Source organism: Pongo abelii, chromosome 8, assembly GCF_028885655.2.
Source record: "Pongo abelii isolate AG06213 chromosome 8, NHGRI_mPonAbe1-v2.0_pri, whole genome shotgun sequence".
Taxonomy (NCBI): domain Eukaryota; kingdom Metazoa; phylum Chordata; class Mammalia; order Primates; family Hominidae; genus Pongo; species Pongo abelii.
The window spans coordinates 73751822-73774608 of record NC_071993.2 but is presented as its reverse complement, the minus strand read 5'-3'; the positions used below and the strand labels follow the sequence as shown (position 1 = coordinate 73774608).

Here is a 22787-nt window from a genome sequence, read left to right as displayed (position 1 = left end):
TGTAATCCCAGCTACTTGGGAGGCTGAGGCAGGAGAATCACTTGAACCCGGGAGGCTGAAGTTGCAATGAGCCGAGATCATGCCACTGCACTCCAGCCTGGGAAACAGAGCGAGACTCTGTTTCAAAACACAAACAATAAAATGTAAAAGTCCCTTTAGGGCCAATTGTGACTTTGCAGTCTGTCCAGCCCTTTATCAGTTTTAAAGAAATTGACAAATGTAACATTATAAAGCTTTAAAAAGTTTATTTCTATTAAGGAAGGATAAAGCACTTAAAATTTGATAACTATATAGTGGGTTCTAATTATTAGTATTTCTTAAGTTCCAGAGAGTTCCACTTGATAAAAACAGTTACTTCAGCTAGTGCCAAATTCTAGGAGTAGCTTTGGTCTCCCATAACGGCCACCAAATATTAATTGCAAATAAATAACCTAAGTAAAAGCAGTGTGTTTGTTCTGCATATATAGCTTGAAGATCCACCCCTCACCTTCAAACCAGACAGTCACCTCTGTAAGCCTTTCCTACAGAGAAATTCTGGAGCCAACACTATTTCCAGAAAAACAGTCCCATGAATTATTAGTCAAAAGTTACTGCACTGCCCTTGCTGCTTAATTGCAAAATTAAATAAAATGGGGAGTGGGGGGTAGTTCTCACGCTTCCGGGATTTTACCTGTTAACCTTCGGCTAGATGTGTAAGCTTTACAGTTCACTTTCCTTTTCCTCCCGCACCAGGCTACTTTTTGTTCCTTCAATGCCTATTCATTCGTCCCCTCTACTCCCCGCTTCCCCGTCCTTCACACACCAACTCAGAGTTCGAGGCACCTGCCCATTTCCTTCCAAATAAAACTGTAAAGAGATTAAAATAGAAGCGCCTGTGGTGACACATTTAGGAACGCCTCCGTTATCGCCCATAATCTACTCCTAGTAGCTGGGGGTGGGGGGAATAAGAGGATAAAGAAAAACTCCAAGTAGCTTTCCTCCACCTACAAGGCCAAAAAATGGTGGTGCCCTAAGGAGCGTGGAGGGCGCCAGCATGCAGCCTCCCGGTTTCCCCGTGCAGCCCTAGGTGCAGGACCCGGGGTAGGTACCCCCTAGACGCCGAATCCTGCAAAGGTAAAAACTTGGCACTTTCTCAGTCATGTTTCCAGATTGACGTCATCTGTTTGATTTGAGAGAACCAGCTTTCTGTTTCATAAGGAGCATTCCCAGCATCGGCGCTGAGGGAAAACAGGCGGCGGAGAGGCAGGAGCGCTACCGGGACTCCGGAGGACCGGTCCAGCGCCTTCACAGACGGCTCCCGATCCGGGCCTCAGTTTCCCCGTCTGTAAAACGAGGGGGTGGACTTGGCTCCGCTCAGCGCCGATAATCTGAGCTACGGCGGCGGAATTAAGGTCTTTAAGAAGTCACTGCCCCCCCTCGGAGTCGCCGTTTCTCCAAACTGAGCAATCCTCTTACGGGAATTATGTTACTTCCAAGCACCTTTCTAGGGTGTGTCGGTGATTTCCTTTTCCCATCAGACCCTGTCAGAGCCAGACACCTGCAAAACTAGCTGGGCCCAGGTTCGGGTACCCCAGAGCGTAAGAAAGGGACCATCCCCGTTCAGCGGGGAGGGATGGCGGGAGGCGACCCTCGCCGCCCCGACCGGCGGCGGCAAGTATGCAATGTGAGGCCGACCAGGCCCCACAACGCGCCCGAAGAGACGGGCCCGCGTCGGAGACTTGGGGCCGAGCGCGGGCCGCACCCTCCCGGGGAGGCAAGGCCCGGGAATGAATGGGCGGACCGGCGCGGAGGGGCCGCGGGCCGCAGACACTCACTGAGGAAGACTCGGTACTCCAGGGAGAAGGGCGCGGCGCGCTCCTCGGTGCTGAAGCCGCTCATGGTGCCGGAGTCCTGCCGCCGCCGCTGCCACAGAGCCACCAGCCCGCACGCGGCGCCGACTGACAAGGAGAGAACCCTGCGCCTGCGCACTGCGAGCACTGGACCGGCGGGCGGGGCGGGGAGCGCCTTTAACGCGGCTCCGCTAGTGTTCCCACCCCCGCCGGGCCAACCCCGTGCGCAGGCGCACTCCTCCAGGCCCGGGCGTCCGCACTCCCCAGCCCCGCCCCTCGGGCCCAGCCTCCGCTACGGCAGCAAGGGCTCAGAGGCTGGGCCACGTGGCTGCCGCCGGGGCTGGTTCTGTTCCTTCGGCTTTGGGCTCTGACCCGGGAGGGCAAATTCGCAGGCTCTAAGCTTGGACTAGCTAGGAGTTGACCGCCGACCACGCACACAGGGAACTTACCTTTGATTCTCACACACTCCTCCCCGCAGACCTATTCCTTATCTCAAAAGGCGTTGATAAGTCACCTGCTTCCCCAGACAGGCTCTGCTTGCGGTCTTAAAGGTGAGGATTTTTCTGATCCGTCGTAACAAAGTTGAGCCATATTACTGACACCCCTAGTGGCTACCAGTAAGGTACTCGCTCCTCCACTTTCTGTAATCTCTCTCACTCCGTTGCCTATCTGGGAAGTGAAGATAATAATATAACTATTTAATGAGTTACTGGGATGATTACCCGAGTTAATACACGTCAAATGCCTGAAGCAGAGCCTGTATCTTTGTAAATCTGGAAGTTGTTACTGTCACCCTCCCCAGTGGGGGAGGATTTACGCCCCCGCGCCCCACCCCCCGCCCCCTCCATCCCCCTGCCACCCTACTTAATCTACCTGGGTCTCCAGGGGCTTCAGATGGAAGCACTGGGAAGGTCCAGGCGTGAGCTAGAGTCCCGTGAAGGAGTATTCTCAGGGACAGGTTCCTCTGATCTTGTTTTCCTGTTTATATTTCATCATATCATGCCAGACCCCAAAAACTAAAGTCTGATTGAGGCAGTGGGAAAATATTTGCATCACTTACCTCCCCAGGAATACATGTAAAAGAAAAAAAGTATATCCAAAATCCTAAATATAAATTAGGAAATTATTATTCACATTTCAAAGAATGCCTGGTTTTATTTATTTGTTTTTTTTAATTTCATGGCCAGGATTTCTTTAACTAACTGTTTTTCTAGAGCATTAAAGATAATGTGCCTTAATGACATTTTGAATTAAACTCTTTTTTTCAAAACAATGTCTATTGTAAAAAATGAATATTAAATGAAAACCTAGTAAGATCTCCAGTTAGTTATGGTGTCCCTCCCTTTGTCTCCATCCAACTCCCAAACCCCACTGACACCCATTAATTTTCAGAAGGCTGTGATTCACTGATTTTTTGAACATTTCACCACACTGTTTTTACTGCCGTTAGAACAGAAGGGCAGGAAAAAAAATTAGCGAAGCAATAGTTTAGTCAATAATTAGGGTCAAGGCCAGGCGCGGTGACTTACGCCTTCAATCCCAGCACTTTGGGAGGCCGAGTTGGGCGGATTACCTGAGGTCAGGAGTTCGAAACCAGCCTGGCCAACACAGTGAAACCCTGTCCCTAATAAAAATACAAAAATTAGCTGGGCTTGGTGGCATGCGTCTGTAATCCCAGCTACTCGGGAGACTGAGGCAGGAGAACACTTGATCCCAAGAGGCGGAGGTTGCAGTGAGCTGAGATCACGCCAGTGCATTCCAGCCTGGGTGACAGAGTGAGACTCTGTTTCAGAAAAAAAAGTAGGATCAAGTTCAAAGAATATTTTAAGAGGATGCTCTTTTGATTGAACTGCTCTATCACTTTTCTGCCTTTGAGCAGATGGAACCAATTTTCTTGGAAAAACCCAGACTCTCATCTGTGACTGACTTAAGAAGACAGCAGTGATGCAATAATAATGTTCTACATACACTTTCCCTTTGCCTCCTGCCAGCTCAGAGCAAGATAATAAAGTCTCACTGACCTCTGGACTTGCACACTGGCTCTTGTTTCATCGAATGTATTCAGAGAGCCAGTCAGTACCAGCTCTGGTAAAACACCCAGCCCTGGTGCATTGTAACTTTCCTTTGCAGGCAAGTGTAGTGAGCCCATAGGCCCAAAAGGACCTTGGTCTACTATGTCTCCCTAGGGCCTAGCACAGTACACAGCCTAGAGTAGATGTTTAGTGAATCTTTGCTGGACGGATGGGTAGAGGATTTAATGTAAAGGTGGAAAATACCTTCTTAAGTACATTGGTTTGACAAAGAAGGAGTCCATCTCTTCTCAAATATTATCTTTCTCACTCAGTGACCAAATCTAGTGGCACTTTTCAGTCCATATCCTGTCCCCTTTGCTGTGGGTGACCCTGTTGGGTGTCTCTAATTTCCTTCTTTGGCTTGCGACTACATTCTCTTTTTTTTTTTTTTCTTTTTTGAGACAGAGTCTCACTCTGTCACCCAGGCTGGAGTACAGTGGTGTGATTTCGGCTCACTGCAACCTCCACCTCTCAGGTTCAAGTGATTCTTGTACCTCAGCCTCCTGAGTAGCTGGGATCACAGGCATGCACCACCATGCTTGGCTAATTTTAGTATTTTTAGTAGAGATGGGTTTTCATCATGTTGGCCAGGCTAGCCTCGAACTCCTGGCCTCAAATGATCTGCCCACTTCAGCCTCCCAGAGCATTGGGATTACAGGCGTGAGACACGGCGCCAGGCCATGACTACATTCTCTTCTCGTGTTCTTCCTACTTATTTTTTTTTTTTTTTTTTTTTTGAGATGAGGTCTCACCCTGTGGCCCAGGCTGGAGTGCAGTGGTGCGATCTCGGCTCACTGCAACCTTCGCCTCCCGGGTTCAAGCAATTCTCCCGCCTCAGCCTCCAGAGTAGCTGGGATTACAGGCGCGCGCCACCACGCCCGGCTAATTTTTTGTACCATTAGTAGAGACCGGGTTTCACCATGTTGGCCAGACTGGTCTTGAAGCCCTGACCTCGTGATCCGCCTGCCTTGGCCTCCCAAAGTGCTGGGATTACAGGCGTGAGCCACCATGCCTGGCCCGTTCCTACTTCGCTACTCATTTCTCATTCTCCTTCTCAGCCTTCTTCATTTCATCATCTTAGTCATCATTGTCTTTCTTATTTCTCATGTTCTCTCTCTCTCTCTAGAGCGATACTCTCTGTCTAGATTATCTCATGTATATCTTTGGTGTCAACTACCACCTAGAGGTCCTATAACATGAAAACTTTCAAATCTATGACTAAGTCTTATTTAACACTTACTATGTTCATGCTCTGTGATAGGTGGGTAGGGATGTAGCCCTACTAGGCCTTATAGTCAGAACTTATAATCTAGAGGAAAGACAGACTTCAACAAATAATTATAATAAATTTGGGTGAGTAGAATGATACAGGAAGTACAGGGCATTACATTATGGGAACAGAAAACCTCTTCAAGGAAGTGACCTGTAACCTGCAATCTGAATGATGAGATGGGATTAATAAGGCAAAGGGGACAAGGCAAAAGCCAGAAAATGGTTAGGTGAGACTAGGCCGGGTGCGGTGGCTCATGCCTGTAATCCTAACACTTTGGGAGGCCAAGGCCGGTGGATCATGAGGTCAGGAGTTCGAGACCAGCCTGACCAACATGGTGAAACCCGTCTCTATTTAAAAATATACAAAAATAAGCTGGACGTGGTGGCACGCACCTGTAATCCCAGCTACTCAGGAGGCTGAGGCAGGAGAATCTCTTGAACCCAGAAGGCAGAGGTTGCAGTGAGCTGAGATTGCACCACTGCACTCCAGCCTGGCAACAAAGCAAGACTCCATCTCAAAAAAAAAAAAAAAAAAAAAAGAGGTGAGACTAGAGAAATAGTCAGGGCCAAATGCTAGAAAGCCTTGGAAGGCATGATATGAGGATTGAACTTTCTCCTAAGAGCAATGGGAAACTTAAGAAGGGTTTTTAATGGGAAAATAACATGATCAGAATTGCACTAAGGAAAGGTACTATCAGCAGCTTAGAACTTGGATTGAGGTTTAGTGAGACTAGAGGCAGGGAGACCAATGCAGTCCACTGCAGGGCCCCAGATGAAAGATGATGTTGGTTTCCTGAACTTGGGCGGCAAAAGAGAAGGCTGATTACAGAGCTGTGTTCAAGGTAGAATCAATGGAATTATTGATTGAATAGCGTGGAAGAGGAGAGAGGTGGAGATCTGAGGATGAGTCCCAGGTTTCTGGCTACAAGAACTGGTTGAGTTGAATGGTATGTCATTTACTGAGAGAGAGTGGGTGAGATGGAGAGTATTATACCAAACACTCCTAGCTCCCTGCCCAATGGCCATATTACCTTCTCTTTTCTAACAAAATCCTGATTTTGTTCAAGAGACCGGGTGCGGTGGCTCATGCCTGTAATCCCAGCACTTTAGGAGGCTGAGGAGGACGGATCACCTGAGGTCAGGAGTTCAAGACTAACCTGGCCAACATGGTGAAACCCCGTCTCTACTAAAAACACAAAAATCAGCTGGGCGTGTTGGCACGTGTCTGTAATCCCAGCTACTCAGGAGGGTGAGGCAGGAGAATCGCTTAAACCCAGGAGGCAGAGGTTTCAGTGAGCCAAGATCATGCCATTGCACTTCAGCCTGAGCAACAAGAGCAAAACCTCTCTCTCAAAAAAGAAATAAAATAAAATGAAAAGAAGCTGCTCTCCTGCGCACACCTTTGCCTCAGGGCACCCAGCCCTTCCTTCATCTTCATGAAATGAGGTTTTTTTGTTTGTTTGTTTGTTTGTTTGAGACGGAGTCTCCCTCTATCGCCAGGTTGGAGTGCAGTGGCATGATCTCAGCTCACTGCAACCTCTGCCCTCCTGGGTTCAAGCGATTCTCCTGCCTCAGCCTCCCGAGTAGCTGGGATTACAGGCGCACACCACCACGCCTGGCTAATTTTGTATTTTTAGTAGAGACAGCGTTTCACCCTGTTGGCCAGGATGGTCTCAATCTCTTGACCTCATGACCTGCCCACCTCAGCCTCCCAAAGTGCTGGGATTACAGGCATGAGCCACTGCGCCCAGCCAAGGAATGAGTTTTAAATGAGCAAAGACAATCATGATTGCCAGTGATTTTTTTCAGTCATGTAAATGTGATACAGTACTGTCCCTCTAGCAGGGAAGGCTGCTAGAGGGTTTCTGGAACATTTTTCCTTTATCTTAAGAGTATAGTTCTGGATGCTTGTTTGAAGTCACAGAGATTTGGGGGCTGTTTGTTATAGCAGCATAATCTAGCAAGAGCTGATTAATACAAATGGCTAACAGTCCTGCAGTTTTCTTATGAGATCTCCACCATGAGGAGAGTTTGTCTGGGAACCAAGCTACCATGCAGAAATCAGCAAAACAGAAAGATGGAAATAACTTGTGTTCTTAAGATATTATTGGCCGGGCGCAGTGGCTCACGCCTGTAATCCCAACACTTTGGGAGGCTGAGGCAGGTAGATCACAAGGTCAGGAGATTGAGACCATCCTGGCTAACATGGTGAAACCCCGTCTCTACTAAAAATCCAAAAAAAAAAAAGAAAAAAAAAATTAGCCAGGCATGGTGGCGGGTGCCTGTAGTCCCAGCTACTCGGGAGGCTGAGGCAGGAGAATGGCGTGAACCCAGGAGGCACAGCTTGCAGTGAGCCGAGATCGCGCCACTGCACTCCAGCCTGGGCGGCAGAGCAAGACTCCATCTCAAAAAAAAAAAAAAAGATATTTTTGAGCTACTGATTTAACTAACCCCAGAACTACTTTGCCTCTGAACTTCTTGTCTCATTAGATAGTAAATTCCTTGCAGTTTAAACCTGTTAAATGGAAAGTTTCTATGACTCGAAACCAAAAATATCTTGGGTAAGACAGACTGGTAGCTTGAAAAAGGAGTGAAATTCTGACACGTGCTACAACATGGATGTAACTTGAAGACATGAACTTTCGCCATGTTGGCCAGGCTGGTCTTGAACTCCTGGCCTCAAATGATCCACCCACCTCAGCCTCCCAAAGTGCTAGGATTACAGGTGTGAGCCACCGTGCCAGCCAAGACTACATTCTCTTCTCATGTTCTTCCTACTTCTTTGCTACTCATTTCTCATTCTCCCTCTCAGCCTTCTTCATTTCATCATCTTAATCATCGTCTTTCTTATTTCTCATGTTCTCTCTCTCTCTCTAGAGCGATACTCTCTGTCTAGATTATCTCATGTATATCTTTGGCGTCAACTGCCACCTAGAGGTCCTATAACATGAAAACTTTCAAATTTATATTGAAATCTATTATTATGTTCACTGAAATAAGCCAAACAAGAAAAGGGCCAATAGTGTGTACCTTCACTTACATGAGGTACCTAGAATAGTGGAATTCATAGAGACAGAAAGAAGAGTGGTGGTTGTCAGGGCCTAGAAGGAAGGAGGAAAAAGTAGTTATTGTTTAATGGATGTGGAGTTTCAGTTTGGGGAGATGAAAAAATTCTGGAGGCTGGGTGCCATGGCTCACGCCTGTAATCTCAGCACTTTGGGAGGCCGAGGTGGATGGATCACTTGAGGTCAGGAGTTCAAGACCAGCCTGGCCAACATGGCAAAACCCCATCCCTACTAAAAATACAAAAAATTAGCTGGGCCTGGTGGTATGCATCTGTAGTCACAGCTACTCGGGAGGCTGAGGCAGGAGAATCACTTTAACCCGGGAGGCGGAGGTTGTAGTGAGCCGAGATTGTGCCACTGCACTCCAGTCTAGGCAACAGAGCAAGACTGTCTCAAAAAAAAAAAAAGGAAAAAGAAAAAGAAAAAAGAAAGAAAGAAAAAAAGAAAGAAGTTCTGGAGATGGATGGTGGTGATGGTTGTAAATATGAGTGTTCATGCCACTGAACTGTACATTTAAAAATGGTTAAGATGGTAAAAAAAAAAATTATAAAAGCAGATATATCTTTTTTCCAAACAAAGTTTGAGACATCTGAGATTAAGTTACTCCAAACTTTGTACATAGGATGGTGTATCAACTAAAGTCAACCAGAGAAACAAAAGCTACTCAAAGTGTTTAAGACAGGAACTTAAAGGCAGGGAACTGGTCAACAGGTAATAGAAGAGTTGAGAAACCAAATAGAGATTGGCAATGGCAGGAAGCCACTATCATCTCTAGGCTGGAGAGATGGGAGGAAGAGGCACAGTCACCCAAAGGGAGGAGTGCAGGGTCTCTGGGTGGAGCTGGCAGCACAGTGGGCCTGTTCATCTGTACAGAGTTGCTGCTGGAGATGCTGCCTAGGGCAGAAAAGGAAGGGAGACACACCCCTTCCCTTCCTCAACCACTCCAATCTCCTGCCTGTGTCTCCGTTGGCTGGGCCCCAATGGAAGCCAGCTGTGTTAGTCAACTTTTACCTGTTTATGCTGCTGTAACAAACAATATAAAAAATCTCATTTGCTTATGAGAATGAACACATATTTCTTGTTCAGGTTACATGGTGGTGACAATGGGTCAGCTATGGTTCTGCCCCATCTGCCTTCCTATTTTCAGCTCAGGCTGAAGAAGTATCCCCCATCTTGGTCTTGCTGCAGAGGGAAAAGAGAAATGGCAAACTGTACAATGGCTCACAAGCTTTTGCTCAGAAATGGTATATGTCACTTTCACTCATTCTACGCACAAAGTCCTATGACTTTGGGCATGGACATATGAATACTCCTCCTCTAGGGGAACTACAAATGCGTAACCATGTTTAAGACTGTGTAATCCTCTTACAGGTAGAGAAGCAATTAACTGGGAACAATAATACCCTCTATTACAGCCCACTTTCTTAGTCATAAAAGTTCATCTCTCCCTTTTCGCAGGAAAAACATACTCACTCTCCCTAAAGAGTGATGCCCAAAAGTCTCAAACAATCATGGTATCAAGTTTAGTATCTCATGATAATTTCCACATTATGTCCAGATACTGCTCCTCTTCATCCAGAGATGTATGAACTTAAAAACAAGCAAATGTTACCTATCACCCCACATCTATATCTTTTTGTTGTTGTTTTTAAGACAGGATCTCACTCGGTCACCTAGACTGGAGTTCAATGGCACAATCTCAGCTTATTGCAGCCTCAACTTCCCAGGCTCAAGTGATCCTCCCACCTCAGCCTCCCGAGTAGCTGGGACCACAGGTGCACACCACTACACCCAGCTAATCTTTTATAGAGGAAAGGTTTCCCTACCCCACATCTATATCTGACGTGCAATGGCCAAAGACAGAATAAGCACTGAGATTAACACTCCCATTCATAAACAGAAAGAACATCAGTGGTTCTTAGAATTCCAAATCTTTCTGTGTCTAGGAAATGTTCTTTCATTTGGTCCCAGTTCAGCTACCCGGAAGTAGCCCCCGTTATCATTCTTCGGGGCTCTTGGCTTTACCCTCTGCATTATCCTTCTTGGCCATATCTATTATAGAAAATATCTACTCCATGAGGATTGAGTCACTTTCTCAGCCTCCTTCCTGCCCACAGAAACTTCAGAGCCCAAAGGTTTTTCCCCAACAGTCATAGTCCCTTTTAAGCCAGGCTGGTGTGTCTTTGGTTTCACAATGCTCTTGAAAGCTTAGATAGTGCTTTACCTGTCTGATTCTAGTCAGCATTGTGTGTCAATCACCACACCTATAATTCTTTGCTTTCTGGGCATAATTACTAAGGTAACTTGAACAGGCCTCCATGGGAGAACCATGCCTTTGGTCTGTTTTCCCTGAGCCATTTTATCCAACAAAGGACTCACTAGGAGGTGTTGCTCAGCCCCTTGGTCTGTCCCAAGGCTAAGTTTTAAGTTGAGACTTAATCAGCTTCTTAAATCAAAGCATTTCTCAATATCTGCCTTTATTAGTTGGAGATGAACAACAGTTGCATCTATCAACCCTGGAACTTCTGGATTCTCTTTTTCCTTTCATCCCTGCTTACAAATCACCAAGTTCTTTTCTGAGTTCATCTGTTTATTGTGGAATCCTGTCAAACGCAGCTGAAAGCAACCAAGTCACACTTGTAATAATCCGTTTCCCACCTCTCTAAAATCATAAGCTATTTAGTATATTGTTTGTCTTCCAGGTGATCAAAGGCTACATTTTCTTTGCTGCCTACCGCTGGGCCCCAAAGCCAACAATACACATTTTAGGACAGCATTCTGCTCTTTGTACCAATTGCTCTATTAGTTAGTTTTTCTAGATAATATTGTGGTAACAAACAACCCCTTCCCCCCGTTCAAAAGTGAATTCACCATCTCTCCCTTGAGTCTTCTATCTCAGTTAATGATGCAGTATCTGCCCAGTCAGCAACCTGGAAGTTCCTCTGGGCTTTTCTTGGCTGACCTCTGCAGCAGCCACTGGTGGTACCCACCTAACACCTGTTCACTCTCCCTTCCTCTTTTCTAACAGTACTCTGCTCAGAGACATGCCTCCACCTACCACCCTAACTCAGTGCCATCCCCAGCCCTGGACAAGGATCCTGATCAGTCTAAGTTCATCACAGTTGTTTCATTCCTCATGCCTGTGACTGGTTTGGTCATGGGTATGTGACACAGTTCTGGCCGTAGCAATGTAAGGGGAGTTGTGAAAGAGGCTTCTGGGAAAGGATCTCTTGCATCTATGAGAGATACATAGGAGGAGGCCCGCTCTTCTTCTGTTGGACATTGTCATAGAAATTTGCCAACCACTGCCTTACAAGCTGGAAGAGAGGTAGACTTAGGTAATATTGATAAATCTACAATGAACATGCATAGTGGGAAAACCTTAACTCTTGATGGTGTCATTAAACTGCTGAATTAACAACTCTGGAGCTTCCCTGCCTCAGGTCTTGTAATGTGAGATAATAAATTGACTTTGTTGTGCTGTCGTGTTTAAACCAGTTTGATTCAGGGCATTCTGTTTCTTGCAGCTGAAAAACATTCTAATGGATACAACTTCTCAAAAGCCTTTCACCCTTTCCCCAGACTAATTAAACTGGGGATTGACTCTAGGTCCAGGGTGGCCATTGATTTGTCCAAATCATTGTAATCTCATCCTCATTAACTGTTCAGGAACCCCATCCCAGAACATGGGATTCAGAATGTGGCATTCCCCTGGCCTTAGGGTTGGGTTCGGGAATAGGTACCTCACCTAATAATTTGAGCCATTGAGAGTTTGCCACTGCTTGCTCTTAGAGAAACACATGATGATAGAGATTCCTGTCCCCTCCCCGCTTCTCTGAGTCGATGTAAACAAGGAAGCAAGGAGCTTTGATTGCTATTGGCCACATTCTACACCCTGAGGGAAGCCAGACTGAGGATGAAGGTCACATGGGGTAGATGGAAGAGCAGAGGAATGGAGATGACCTGGGTCCCTGAAGACATTGTTGAGCCCCTGGACCAACCAGTCCTCTGCACTTAGCTGTTATGTGAGCCATTATATTCTTTTTAGTTTAAGCCAGTTTGAGTCAAGTTTCTGTTACTGGCAACTAAAAGCATCATAGGTGATGACCCATCCTGCCACATCCTCCCAGGCCAGGCAACATTGAACTGATCTCTCAAACATCTCTTGAATTTGTTGTTTCTTCTCTATCCCTATTGCCTTAGCCAATCCCAGATTTCTCACCTGAATGCCTGTAAATACCTCCGGCCTTACTGGCCTCCAGCTCCCTTTCCCTTTGGTGTACTCTACATGCTGCCAACATGAGCTCTAGAAGATGAAGGTCTCCGTGCATTGCTTTCCTGCTTCAAACCCTCCTCTCTAAGTAGTGGTCCCAAACTCAGTCTCTAAGACTTATTTCAGGCTTCTTATGGGAACCCTTTTCTGACACCCCTCTGGCTGTTCCCTAACTTTTTTGGCCGACCATGGTACCTGATTGTAGGTTTTTCTCTTTTCTGTCTCTGCTCACTGGACTGTGGAGAGGTCCAATGTTCCCAGACTCAATAGACACTAAGTATGTTGAGTTCGTGTTAACATACTAGAATTAAGTTTCACCTAAACTGTCACAAATATTTATAAATGTGGAGTTAACAAAACAGGTAATTTGGTGTTGTGTTAAGAACACTGGACTGCCATCCACAAAGCCTAAAATGTTGTTTTGCTGTCAACACTTAGGAGCTATGGGGCCCTCAGTAATATGCCTGCGCCTCCATGCAACTTAATTACCCATCCACAAAATGGAAATACCGCAGTTATGTTAGTGGTCACATAGCCTACTCTCTACCTTTTTGGAAAAGATCGCTATTTTGCCTGAAAATTTCATTCACAGTGAGGAAGCAAAGGGGAAAAACTACTAATGCAATGGAGAGTAAAAAGTAAACAACTCTTTCATAATGAGTTTATTTTCCATAATTTATAGCATAGGTAACAGAATCATTTTGCAAAGACACGGACTAGAGAAGAATAAAAGAGGCAATTATGATCATTAGAGGTGGCTTCGGAGGACCACGAGACAGCACTATGTACAAACAAAATGCACTACACAACATACTCCTCCTGGGGGGCAGTCAAAACACAGAAATGTAGATCGCTCAGTCACTGAAACAGATTGACTTGGCTGTTCTAACTTCCACAGCGAAAGGAAGACAGGGTGGTGATGGGGGGAGAGTGATTACTCCTCAAACAGAGAGTGATTTTAACACCACCACTGGCTATGTGACAGATAAACTAATTTGCCCAAATCACTAAGCTTGCGTTTTTCCACCCACATTAATTTGGTTGCTTGCACATGACAACAGCATCATTTTTTGGTGACAGGATTCAAAGACCTGGGCATTGCAGCTAGCAGGAGAACACAAACAACTCAAGGCAGGACGCTACAGCCAGTTCAGCAGCTTTTGCTCCTTCAGTGACCACAGGGCAGGGGAGCCCATGGCTGCTTTGAGGGCTTGATGTGGTATTGAGTCAAACTAAATTTAAACCTTTTACCTAAACTGCTGGTATTCCTTCTATCCCAAATCTTTGGAAGCCATTGAAAGTGATGCAAATGTGTCTCATGGCCAAAACAGCAGCCTGGAGCCTGTGGCTCGCTGGTTTTATTTTTAGGATTATGGGAGACCTCCATCAAGTCTCTTTCTTTTACTCTGAACCTCAGTTTCCCAGATGTGGGAAGGAGAGACCACAGCAGCTTGGGGAATGGCAAAAACCTGGGCTTTGTGGTCAGATAGACTAAGGTTTGAGTCTCACCTTCAGGACCTCCTGGTTATATAACCTCCAGTAAGTTACTTTACTTCTCTGAGCCTTGCTTTTCCAATCTATTGTATGGGAATAATAACAAATTCCTGCTTAGTTAATTACTTCATTCATTCAACAGACATTTATTGAGTGCTTCCTATGCACCAGGCAATATCCTACCTGAATCCACAAAGGTAAGTGAAATGGACATAGTTCCTGTCCTCATGGAGCTTATGGTCCACTGTGAGAAATAAATAACAGACACAAAGTACGTAGTACTATGCCTGGCTTTTTTTTTTTTTTTTTTTTTTTTTTTTTTGAGATGGAGTCTCACTCTGTTGCCCAGGATGGAGTACAGTGGTGCTATCTTGGCTTACTGCAACCTCCGCCTCCCAGGTTCAAGCGATTCCCCTGCCTCAGCCTCCCAAGTAGCTGGGATTACAGGTGCCTGCCACCATGCTTGGCTAATTTTTGTATTTTTAATAGAGATGGGGTTTCACCATGTTGTCCAGGCTGGTCTCGAACTCCTGACCTCAAGTGATCGACCCACCTCGGCCTCCCAAAGTGCTGGGATTACAGGCATGAGCCCCCATGCCTGGCCTATGCCTGGCTTTTAATAGACACTGAATACATGTTTTGAGTTAACCAGAAATTTAATTATTGAAATTCAATAGCATTTTGATATCTACTAATTCCTTTTTCAGTTATCCCACTCCTCCCTCAGAACCTGTGTACATGATGCTCTCTCTGTCTGGGTTTGTTTTTTCCCCAGCTAGTCACATGGCTCCCTCTCTCACTTCATATCTGTACTCAAACATCACCTCCTTGCAGAGGCCATTCCTAACCATCTGTTCAAATAGCCCTCCTACTTCTATCACACTATATCCTCTTACCTTGCTTTAGACCCATTCTTAATGGATTTAAAAATCATTGGTGGAGCATGGTGGCTCACGCCTGTAATCCCAGCACTTTGGGAGGCCGAGGAGGGCGGATCACCTGAGGTCAGGAGTTCGAGACCAGCCTGGCCAACATGGTAAAATCCCATTTCTATTAAAAATACAAAAATTAGCTGGGTGTGGTGGTAGGTGCCTGTAAGCGCAGCTACTCAGGAGGCTGAGGCAGGAGAATTGCTTGAACCCCGGAAGCAAAGGTTGCAGTGAGCCAAAATCACGCCATCATACTCCAGCCTGGGCAACAAAAGCAAGACTCTGTCTCAAAAAAAAAAAAAATTATATTCACAAAAAAAAAATCCCTAGATTTAGGGCAAATTTTTGTCCTAAAGTCTCTACAATAAAATATTATTATTATTATTATTATTATTATTGTTATTATTATTATTATTTGAGATGGAATCTCACTCTGTCACCTAGGCTGGAGTGCAGTGGTGCCATCTTGGCTCACTGCAACCTCTGCCTCCCAGGTTCGAGTGATTCTCCTGCCTCAGTCTCCCAAGTAGCTGGGATTACAGGTGCACACCACCACACCTGGCTAATTTTTGTGTTTTTGGTAGAGACGGGGTTTCATCATGTTGACCAGGCTGGTTTCGAACTCCTGACCTCAGGTGATCTGCCCACCTTGGCCTCCCAAAGTGCTGGGATTACAGGTGTGAGCCACTGCATCCAGCCAAAATCATGTTTTTAAAAGAAAGATTTGAAGATACTTTACAATAAAAGATATAAGAATGCAGTAAGCACACAAAAAGATGCCTAGCATCACTAGTCATCAGGGAAATTTTCTTTTCTTTTTTTTTTTTTTTTTCTGAGACAGAATCTTGCTCTGTCACCCAGGTTGGAGTGCAGTGGCGCAATTTTGGCTCACTGCATCCTCTGCCTCCTAGGTTCAAGTGATTCTCGTGTCTCAACCTCCCAAGTAGCTGGGACTACAGGTGTGTGCCACCACGCCTGACTAATTTTTGTTTTTAGTAGAGATGGGGTTTCCCCATATTGGCCAGGCTGGTCTTGAACTCCTGACCTCAGGTGATCTATGCACCTCGGCCTCCCAAAGTGCTGGGATTACAGGCATGAGCCACCACACCTGGCCTGGAAATTTTCAAAAGGCTAATACTGCTAAGTGTTGGCCAGGAAGTAGAACAACTGGAACATTCATACACTGCTGCTGTACCCAATGCAAAATGGTACAGCGACTTTGGAAAGCACTTTGGCAGTTTCTTATACAGTTAAATTTTACAGACCGTGCAACCTACCAATCTCGATCCTAGGTATCTACCCAAGAAAAATGGAAAACATACATACACATGCATATAAGGACTTGTACATGAATGTTTATGGCAACATTATTCATAATAGCCAAACACTGGTGACAACCAAATGTCTATCAACTGATGAATGGATAAACAAAATGTGATCTATTCATACAGTGGAGTAGTACTCAGCCATCAAAAGGAAAAACTACTGATACATGCTACAGCATGAATGAATCTTGCAAACATCATTTTAAGTGAAAGAAACCAGACTCGGCTGCAAACTGTCTGATTCCATCTACATGATATTCTGAAATCAGATCATCGTTTTCTGGAATCAGGAGCGTGGGAAAGGATTGACTATACATTAGCACAAGGAAACATTTTAGGATGATGAAAATATCTTCAGTGTGGTAGGGACATAACTATATGCAATTGTTAAAACTCATCAAGCAGTACACTTAAGATGGGTGAATTTTTTCATATGCAAATTCTGCCTCAATAAAGCTGTTCCAAGAATGTTAAATATATTGAGAGATATATGCACAGAAAAGGATGCTATACTCATCTCTTGCGGTAGGATTTTGGGTGCTTTTCATTTTCTTGTCTTTGCTTATTGAAATCTTGTAAAATTTCCACAATGATTATGTAGGGCTTTTGTAGAGAAAGAGAAAAACAACAATAAAATGCCATGATCATAAATAATTGGGTTATTCAACAAGGAATGTATTGTTCATTCAACATTGTTCATTGTAATGAAGCCCATTTAGACCACCTCCTTCTCATCTATCTTTCATCAGTGACACTTCTGAGGGGTGAGCTGAGGAAACGGGTGCAAAAAGGTACAGAGCTTAATAGCAATGCTTTGTCCATCCAGCCCTGGGCTTGGCTCTCACCTTGCTTTTTGGATGAATACACAGTAGACTAATGATAGGGAGCTCTCATCTTCCTTTGCCAACTTTGCCCTCCATTCCAATGCAAATCAGCTCATGCGTCCTCCAGGCCCCAAGAGAGACTCCTCAGCACAGGGCCGGGCAGACTGTGGTTTGTGGGGTCCAGGCCTGGCATCCGCCTCCAGCTCACATTGGTCTGTTGGGTGCTGCCTGGTCTTGGTAAAGTCAAGAGGCCATTCATCAGTGGAGAGCCACAATGAGGGTGACCACTCATGCCACACATGGCAGGACAGGACACAGAGTCCCTCCAGGAGGCCCTCTGGGTGGGGATGCTCAGTGTCAACAGGCCTCTGGCCCTTTTCCCCCATAACACATCCCGTTCATCTCCGAACTTTCCGCTTATGAAAGGGCAGTCACCTTAGGAAACCCAGCCAACCTGGAGGTGGAGGATGGCGCGTCAGGAATGGTCCACACCGCTTGCCCTTGTGTTCCTAGGCTGCACAAGGCCCCGTCAGGGTCCAGGTGTCAGAACATAGGAATCCAGTGAGGATAATAAATCTATAATTATAAAATAGCTTCATAAAAACATCTTGTAGAGGAAACATACAATTTTCTAGCCACTCTAGTCAGGAAGTAAAGCCCAGCAGAAGCCCAGAGCAGCTGGTGTGGGCACAGGGAAGTGAGACACATCACAGCTGTCCTGGAAGCCTCTGTTTTGTCACCCATAAATGGTAAGTTGGGAGAGACCCTGGTTCCCAACCTGGGGTCTCTGTCCTCAGGATTCACACAGGCACTATTGTCAGGAACTACTTCTAGCATCTAAAAACTCCATACATTATTCACAGTAGCCAAACGATGGAAACAACCTAAGTGTCCACTGATGGATGAATGAACAAAATGAGGACTATCTAGACAATGGGATATTATTCAGCTTTTAAAATGAAAGAAATTCTGACACATGCCACAACATGGATGAACCTTGAAGACATTATGCTAAGTGAAAGAAGCCAGTCAAAAAGGATAGTATTGTATGATTCCTCTTGTATAGAAGTACCTAGAGTGGCCAAATTCACAGACAGAAAGTAGAATAGTAGTTACCAGGGGCTAGGAGGAGAGGGGATGCGCTGATATTGTTTATAGATACAGAGTTGCAGTTTGGGATAATAAAAAATTCTGAAAATAGATAGTGGTAATGGTTACACAACAATGTGAATATACTTAATTCCAGTCCTGTACACTTAAAAATGGCCAAAATGGTAAATTCTATATTATTTATATTTTACCACATCCACAAAGAAACAAACTCCCCACATACCCACAACGTCTCACTGCTTCATTAAAGCATTAAGTCATGCCCATTATCACTCAGATCTGAATGGGCAGGTATAGCCTCTGATTGATTTTTTAGAAGAAACAAAAATAACAGCAAAATATGTTAATTGTGACCTTCAACAAGAGTTGAAGGAGTTTTTTGGGTAGTTATAACCTTTCAAAGCATGACATCTTTTGGGGGAAGACAAAGGGGCTGTGATGGAAAGGTTGGCTTGAGTGAGTACTTTGGTATCCATACCTGCCCCCAGCCCCAGTTGCTGATTTTGTACTTGGGGAGGCTATGCTAAAGGAGAAACACACCCCAGAGGAGACACCAGGTGGTGTCTTCAGACAGTTCCCACCCAGCCATAGGGATAGGCATTTGCGGTTTGAGACGGCCCTTTCTCTGGCTTACTTTTAGAGCCTGGAGTCAGACTTCTTCACAATACATAGCCCAGAACCAGCCGGGAACTCTCTGGCCCATGTGACACATGACACTGATACAGTACCAGAAATGCATGGCACCAGCTAATACCACTGAGGGGCAGGATGGCATACTCTCTCTCAGACCCTCATCCATCACCCCCAGAACCAGGACAAGGTCATGATGGCTCTTGGCAGCCTGCTCAGCACCAGGGCAAGAACAACTCAGGCTGGACATGATGAGAGTAAACACAATAGATTTCTTTCCCAGACCAAGAGCTTGGGCACCAGGAGTGGGCATTCTGGTTCACTGTTGGGCAAAAAACCTTTGGGGAAATTACCAGCTCTCCCGTCATGCCCACCTTCCTTGAAAGGCAGAATGCAGGGTGGGAAGAACAATCAGAAGACAAATCTTAATCTAAATCCTGCCCCTCTGTGGCCCTGGAAACTTGGCCCCTTTGAGCTTCAGTCACTTTGTGAAATGACAATAACATTCAATCTCCTTCAACCTCATTACTATGGATTAAATGAGACGGTGTCTGGGGACATGCTTGGAGAATGTATTGTACAACTGCTTAGGAATTTTCTTCTGCCCCTAAATCTGGAACTTAGAGTGGAGCAAACAGTAAACAGTCATTGTGTGTCGGTTAAGGGAACAGAGCCTCAGAGCCCTGACCCCTGGAAACATTTCTTTTTTGTTTACTAAATTTCTAGCAACACTATGTTTTCTATAGAGGTGGGGGGAAATATCCAGTTAACTGCAAGATGAAGGGGCCTGTGAAAGGACCCTCCAAGGCAATCCCATGTGCTCCCGTCTCCTGGAAAGAAGCCACATTTCTTCAAGTTGATGCAGGGGTGCTGGGGGAAAGCCAGAGTAAACAGGGCTCTCCTGGTACCTCTTTAGGGTACACAAGTCATTTGTGCTGGGGAAGAGTTTAGTGTGTGTCCTTCAGGAGTCTCCAAACGGCACTCTGGCTGCAGCTTCAGTTGACCAACTTCTCCCTCCCAGGAAGCAGGGAGGAGAGAGACCTTGGGCAAGGCTTTGTACCTGCAGCCCCATTGAGCAGATGTGTTTCCCAATGTGGAAAATGCATACCGTGCTTCCCCTTCCTCGTTGCCTATGAGTACGTAAAAGGACACCTCCTGTGGCCCTGCAGCATTACAATGTCTGTGGCATTGTAAGTTCTTGCCTGGGTCTGGGAGTCCCTCCTCCGTTCTCTAAGCTCAGACCCAGAGGGCAAGACCTATAGTGCCCTGCAATTGAGGCAGCCTCCCCAAGGCTCGTTCTGAAGCTGCCGTCCTCTGAGGACAATGGCTTCTTGGAACTTCTTGGAACAAACAAGACAAACCAACACATTAGAGCCGGCAGTGGGGGCACACCATGTTCTTCTAGAAAAGGATCAAGGGGAGTGGCTTCAGTAACGAACATGAGGGACTCCCTCACATGGACACAAAGCATCAAGGGACAGGCCGGCTTTGCTTTTCGCTTCTTCCTAGCTGCCTAATTGGGACTTACTCAGTTCACAGTGTTCTACCTTACCGGGCCCTCTTGGAGCCAGCTGGAGATGATAAAAACCACACAGGTATTGGAGTCAGATAGCTTCACATGCCATTTCCACCTGAGAAACTTGGGCGAGTCACATCTCCTCTCCAGGCCTGTTTTTGCATCTGTAGAAGGAAGAGAAGAAAACCTATCTCCAAAGCGTTGTGACAATTCAGTGAGATGACGTTTGTCAAGCCCACCACACAGGGCAAATTTGTTCCTTCCCGTCCCCCGCATTTGCCTCTACTGAGGGTGAAGGCAGCAGAGGAGACATCACCAGCAGCTGCCCACCACTGCCTGGCTCTGGAGAGGGAGAGACCACGCATCCTCACCTAACCACACCAGGCCGCTGTCGCCCGCATGTATCTCGTGTCCAATCGGGGCCCTCAGGCAGCGTCCCGCCCTCCCTGGACCACCTCAGATATCCCAGGCTGGAATGGTGAGGGGCAGGTGGGAGCAGCCAGGCCCTTCCCTGGGCAAGCCGTGGTGAGCCACCCGCCCATTCCGCAGCGGGAGGCGGCCGGGCCTGGGGGCCTCACTGCTAGGGCCCGACTCAGAGGGCAGCCCGGAGTCGCTGGGCCGCACCGCCGCGAAGACCCGCCTGTGCAGAAGCCCGCCAGGCCGCTCGGAGTAGGCCTTCTTGTGGCTCCCCCACGGGCGCGGGCAGAGGCGGGCGCGGAAGGCGGCCTGGAAGCCGCGGCGGAAGTTCTCGTTGAAGTAGCCGTAGATGATGGGGTTGGCGCTGCTGTTGAAGAAGGCCAGCCAGTGCGCGAAGGGGAAGGCGTAGACGGTGACCAGGTGCAGCTGCGGCGCGCTGAGCTGCCCGTAGTCGATGAGCAGCAGCAGCGCCCAGAGCGGCAGCCAGGACAGCGTGAAGAACAGCGCCACCATGACCAGCATGTGCACCACGCGCGCCCTGCGCCGCGATGCTCGCCCGTCCGCCGCCTCCTCGCCCCCACGGGCCGGGCCCGGGGCCTGGCAGAGCTTGCGCGCGATGCGGGCGTACATGACCACGATGAGCGCCAGCGGCGCCAGGTAGATGTGCGAGAAGAGCACAGTGGTGTAGACCCTGCGCATGCCCTTCTCGGGCCAGGCCTCCCAGCACGAGTAGAGCGGGTAGGAGCGGTTGCGGGCGTCCACCATGAAGTGGTGCTCCTCACGGGTGACGGTCAGCGTGACGGCCGAGGGACACATGATGAGCAGCGCCAGGGCCCAGATGACGGCGATGGTGACGAGCGCCTTCCGCAGGGTCAGCTTCTCGCGGAAAGGGTGCACGATGCAGCGGAACCTGCCGCGGGGAGAGAGAGAGGCGGGATCTGGGTGGGTCCTAGGGCCCCTGCTAGGGGACGGCCGGTGGGATGCGGGCACCTGACCTTCATCATCGCATCTAGGGCGGCGTCGAAGAATAGCTCAGACCTGAATTGGCTGAGTAGTCAAAGAACAAAGGCAGCTAGCTACAGGATTTATGAGAAGGGAGGAGGAAACCGCAGATCGTGTGGGAACAATGAATCCTGTGTGCACTTTTGCACTTTTCTCCATTTTTTTTTTTTTTTCCTGAGACAGGGTCTCCTTCTGTCGCCCAGGCTGGAGTGCAGTGGCGCGATTACGGCTCCCTGCAGCCTCCACCTCCCGGGGTCAAGTGATCCTCCCACCTCAGCCTCCTGAGTAGCTGGAACCACAGGAATGCGCTGCAACGCCGGCTAATTTCTTTTAATTTTTGGAGAGATGAAGTCTCACTGTGTTGCCCAGGCTAGTCTCAAAGTCTTGGGCTCAAGCTATCCTCCGGCCTCGGCCTCCCGAAGTTCTGGGATTGCAGGTGTGAGCCTCCTCGCGGGGCCATTTGTGTACTTTTGGGGGTAAACTGATTAGCTGGCAGCTAGCAGAGCGATCAGAGTGCGCAGTCTGTCCTTGAGAAGGACGATTAGGTGCGTCAAATAACACTGTTTCTGTTTATGGATTCTCCAGAAAACCTCAGGAGGTCAGATGTAGAGCCTACATGTCAGGCTGTCCCTATGTCATCTTGGCCATAGTATCAGTATCTCCACAATGCAAGGACAAGTCTGCACCATTTATTTCCTCATGAGGACAACTCAGCATCTGTTATTACACCCTTTATTATTTTTTAAAGGTGAGGCCTTTAAGACAGTTGCTACACTGTTGATTTACAGACAAGGAAACTGGGACTCAAGTGTTAAGCAGTTGGCTCAAGGTCACATAGCAAGTTGCAAGGACCAGCCTTGAACCCAGATTTGTCTTGCTTCATATGCCATATAAACCAGTAGCTGTAAACCCTCCACGTGCATGAGACTCTCCTGAAGCATTTCAACAACAAAGACAAAACCTGTGCCTATTTATTCAGGCCAAGGATTCCAACCTAATTAGTCTAGAAAGTGGTTTTAGCATTGTTTG

The 22787-nt window shown here is 47.0% G+C and overlaps 2 protein-coding genes across 2 annotated transcripts in view; both read right to left on the bottom strand.

The window, feature by feature from the left end:
- The window catches only part of PPA1 (inorganic pyrophosphatase 1), a 30216-nt gene extending 28165 nt beyond the window's left edge, over positions 1-2051 (bottom strand). Inside the window, exon 1 of the mRNA XM_024253706.3 lies at positions 1815-2051. Coding sequence (XP_024109474.1) covers positions 1815-1878 — 64 coding nt within the window. The 5' untranslated portion in view covers positions 1879-2051. The remainder of the gene's footprint in view (positions 1-1814) is intronic.
- Positions 2052-13158: 11107 nt separating this feature from the next.
- NPFFR1 (neuropeptide FF receptor 1) overlaps positions 13159-22787 on the bottom strand; it is a 40489-nt gene continuing 30860 nt past the window's right edge. Inside the window, exon 4 of the mRNA XM_024253947.3 lies at positions 13159-21666. Within this exon, the coding sequence (XP_024109715.3) occupies positions 20796-21666 (871 nt within the window). The 3' untranslated portion in view covers positions 13159-20795. The remainder of the gene's footprint in view (positions 21667-22787) is intronic.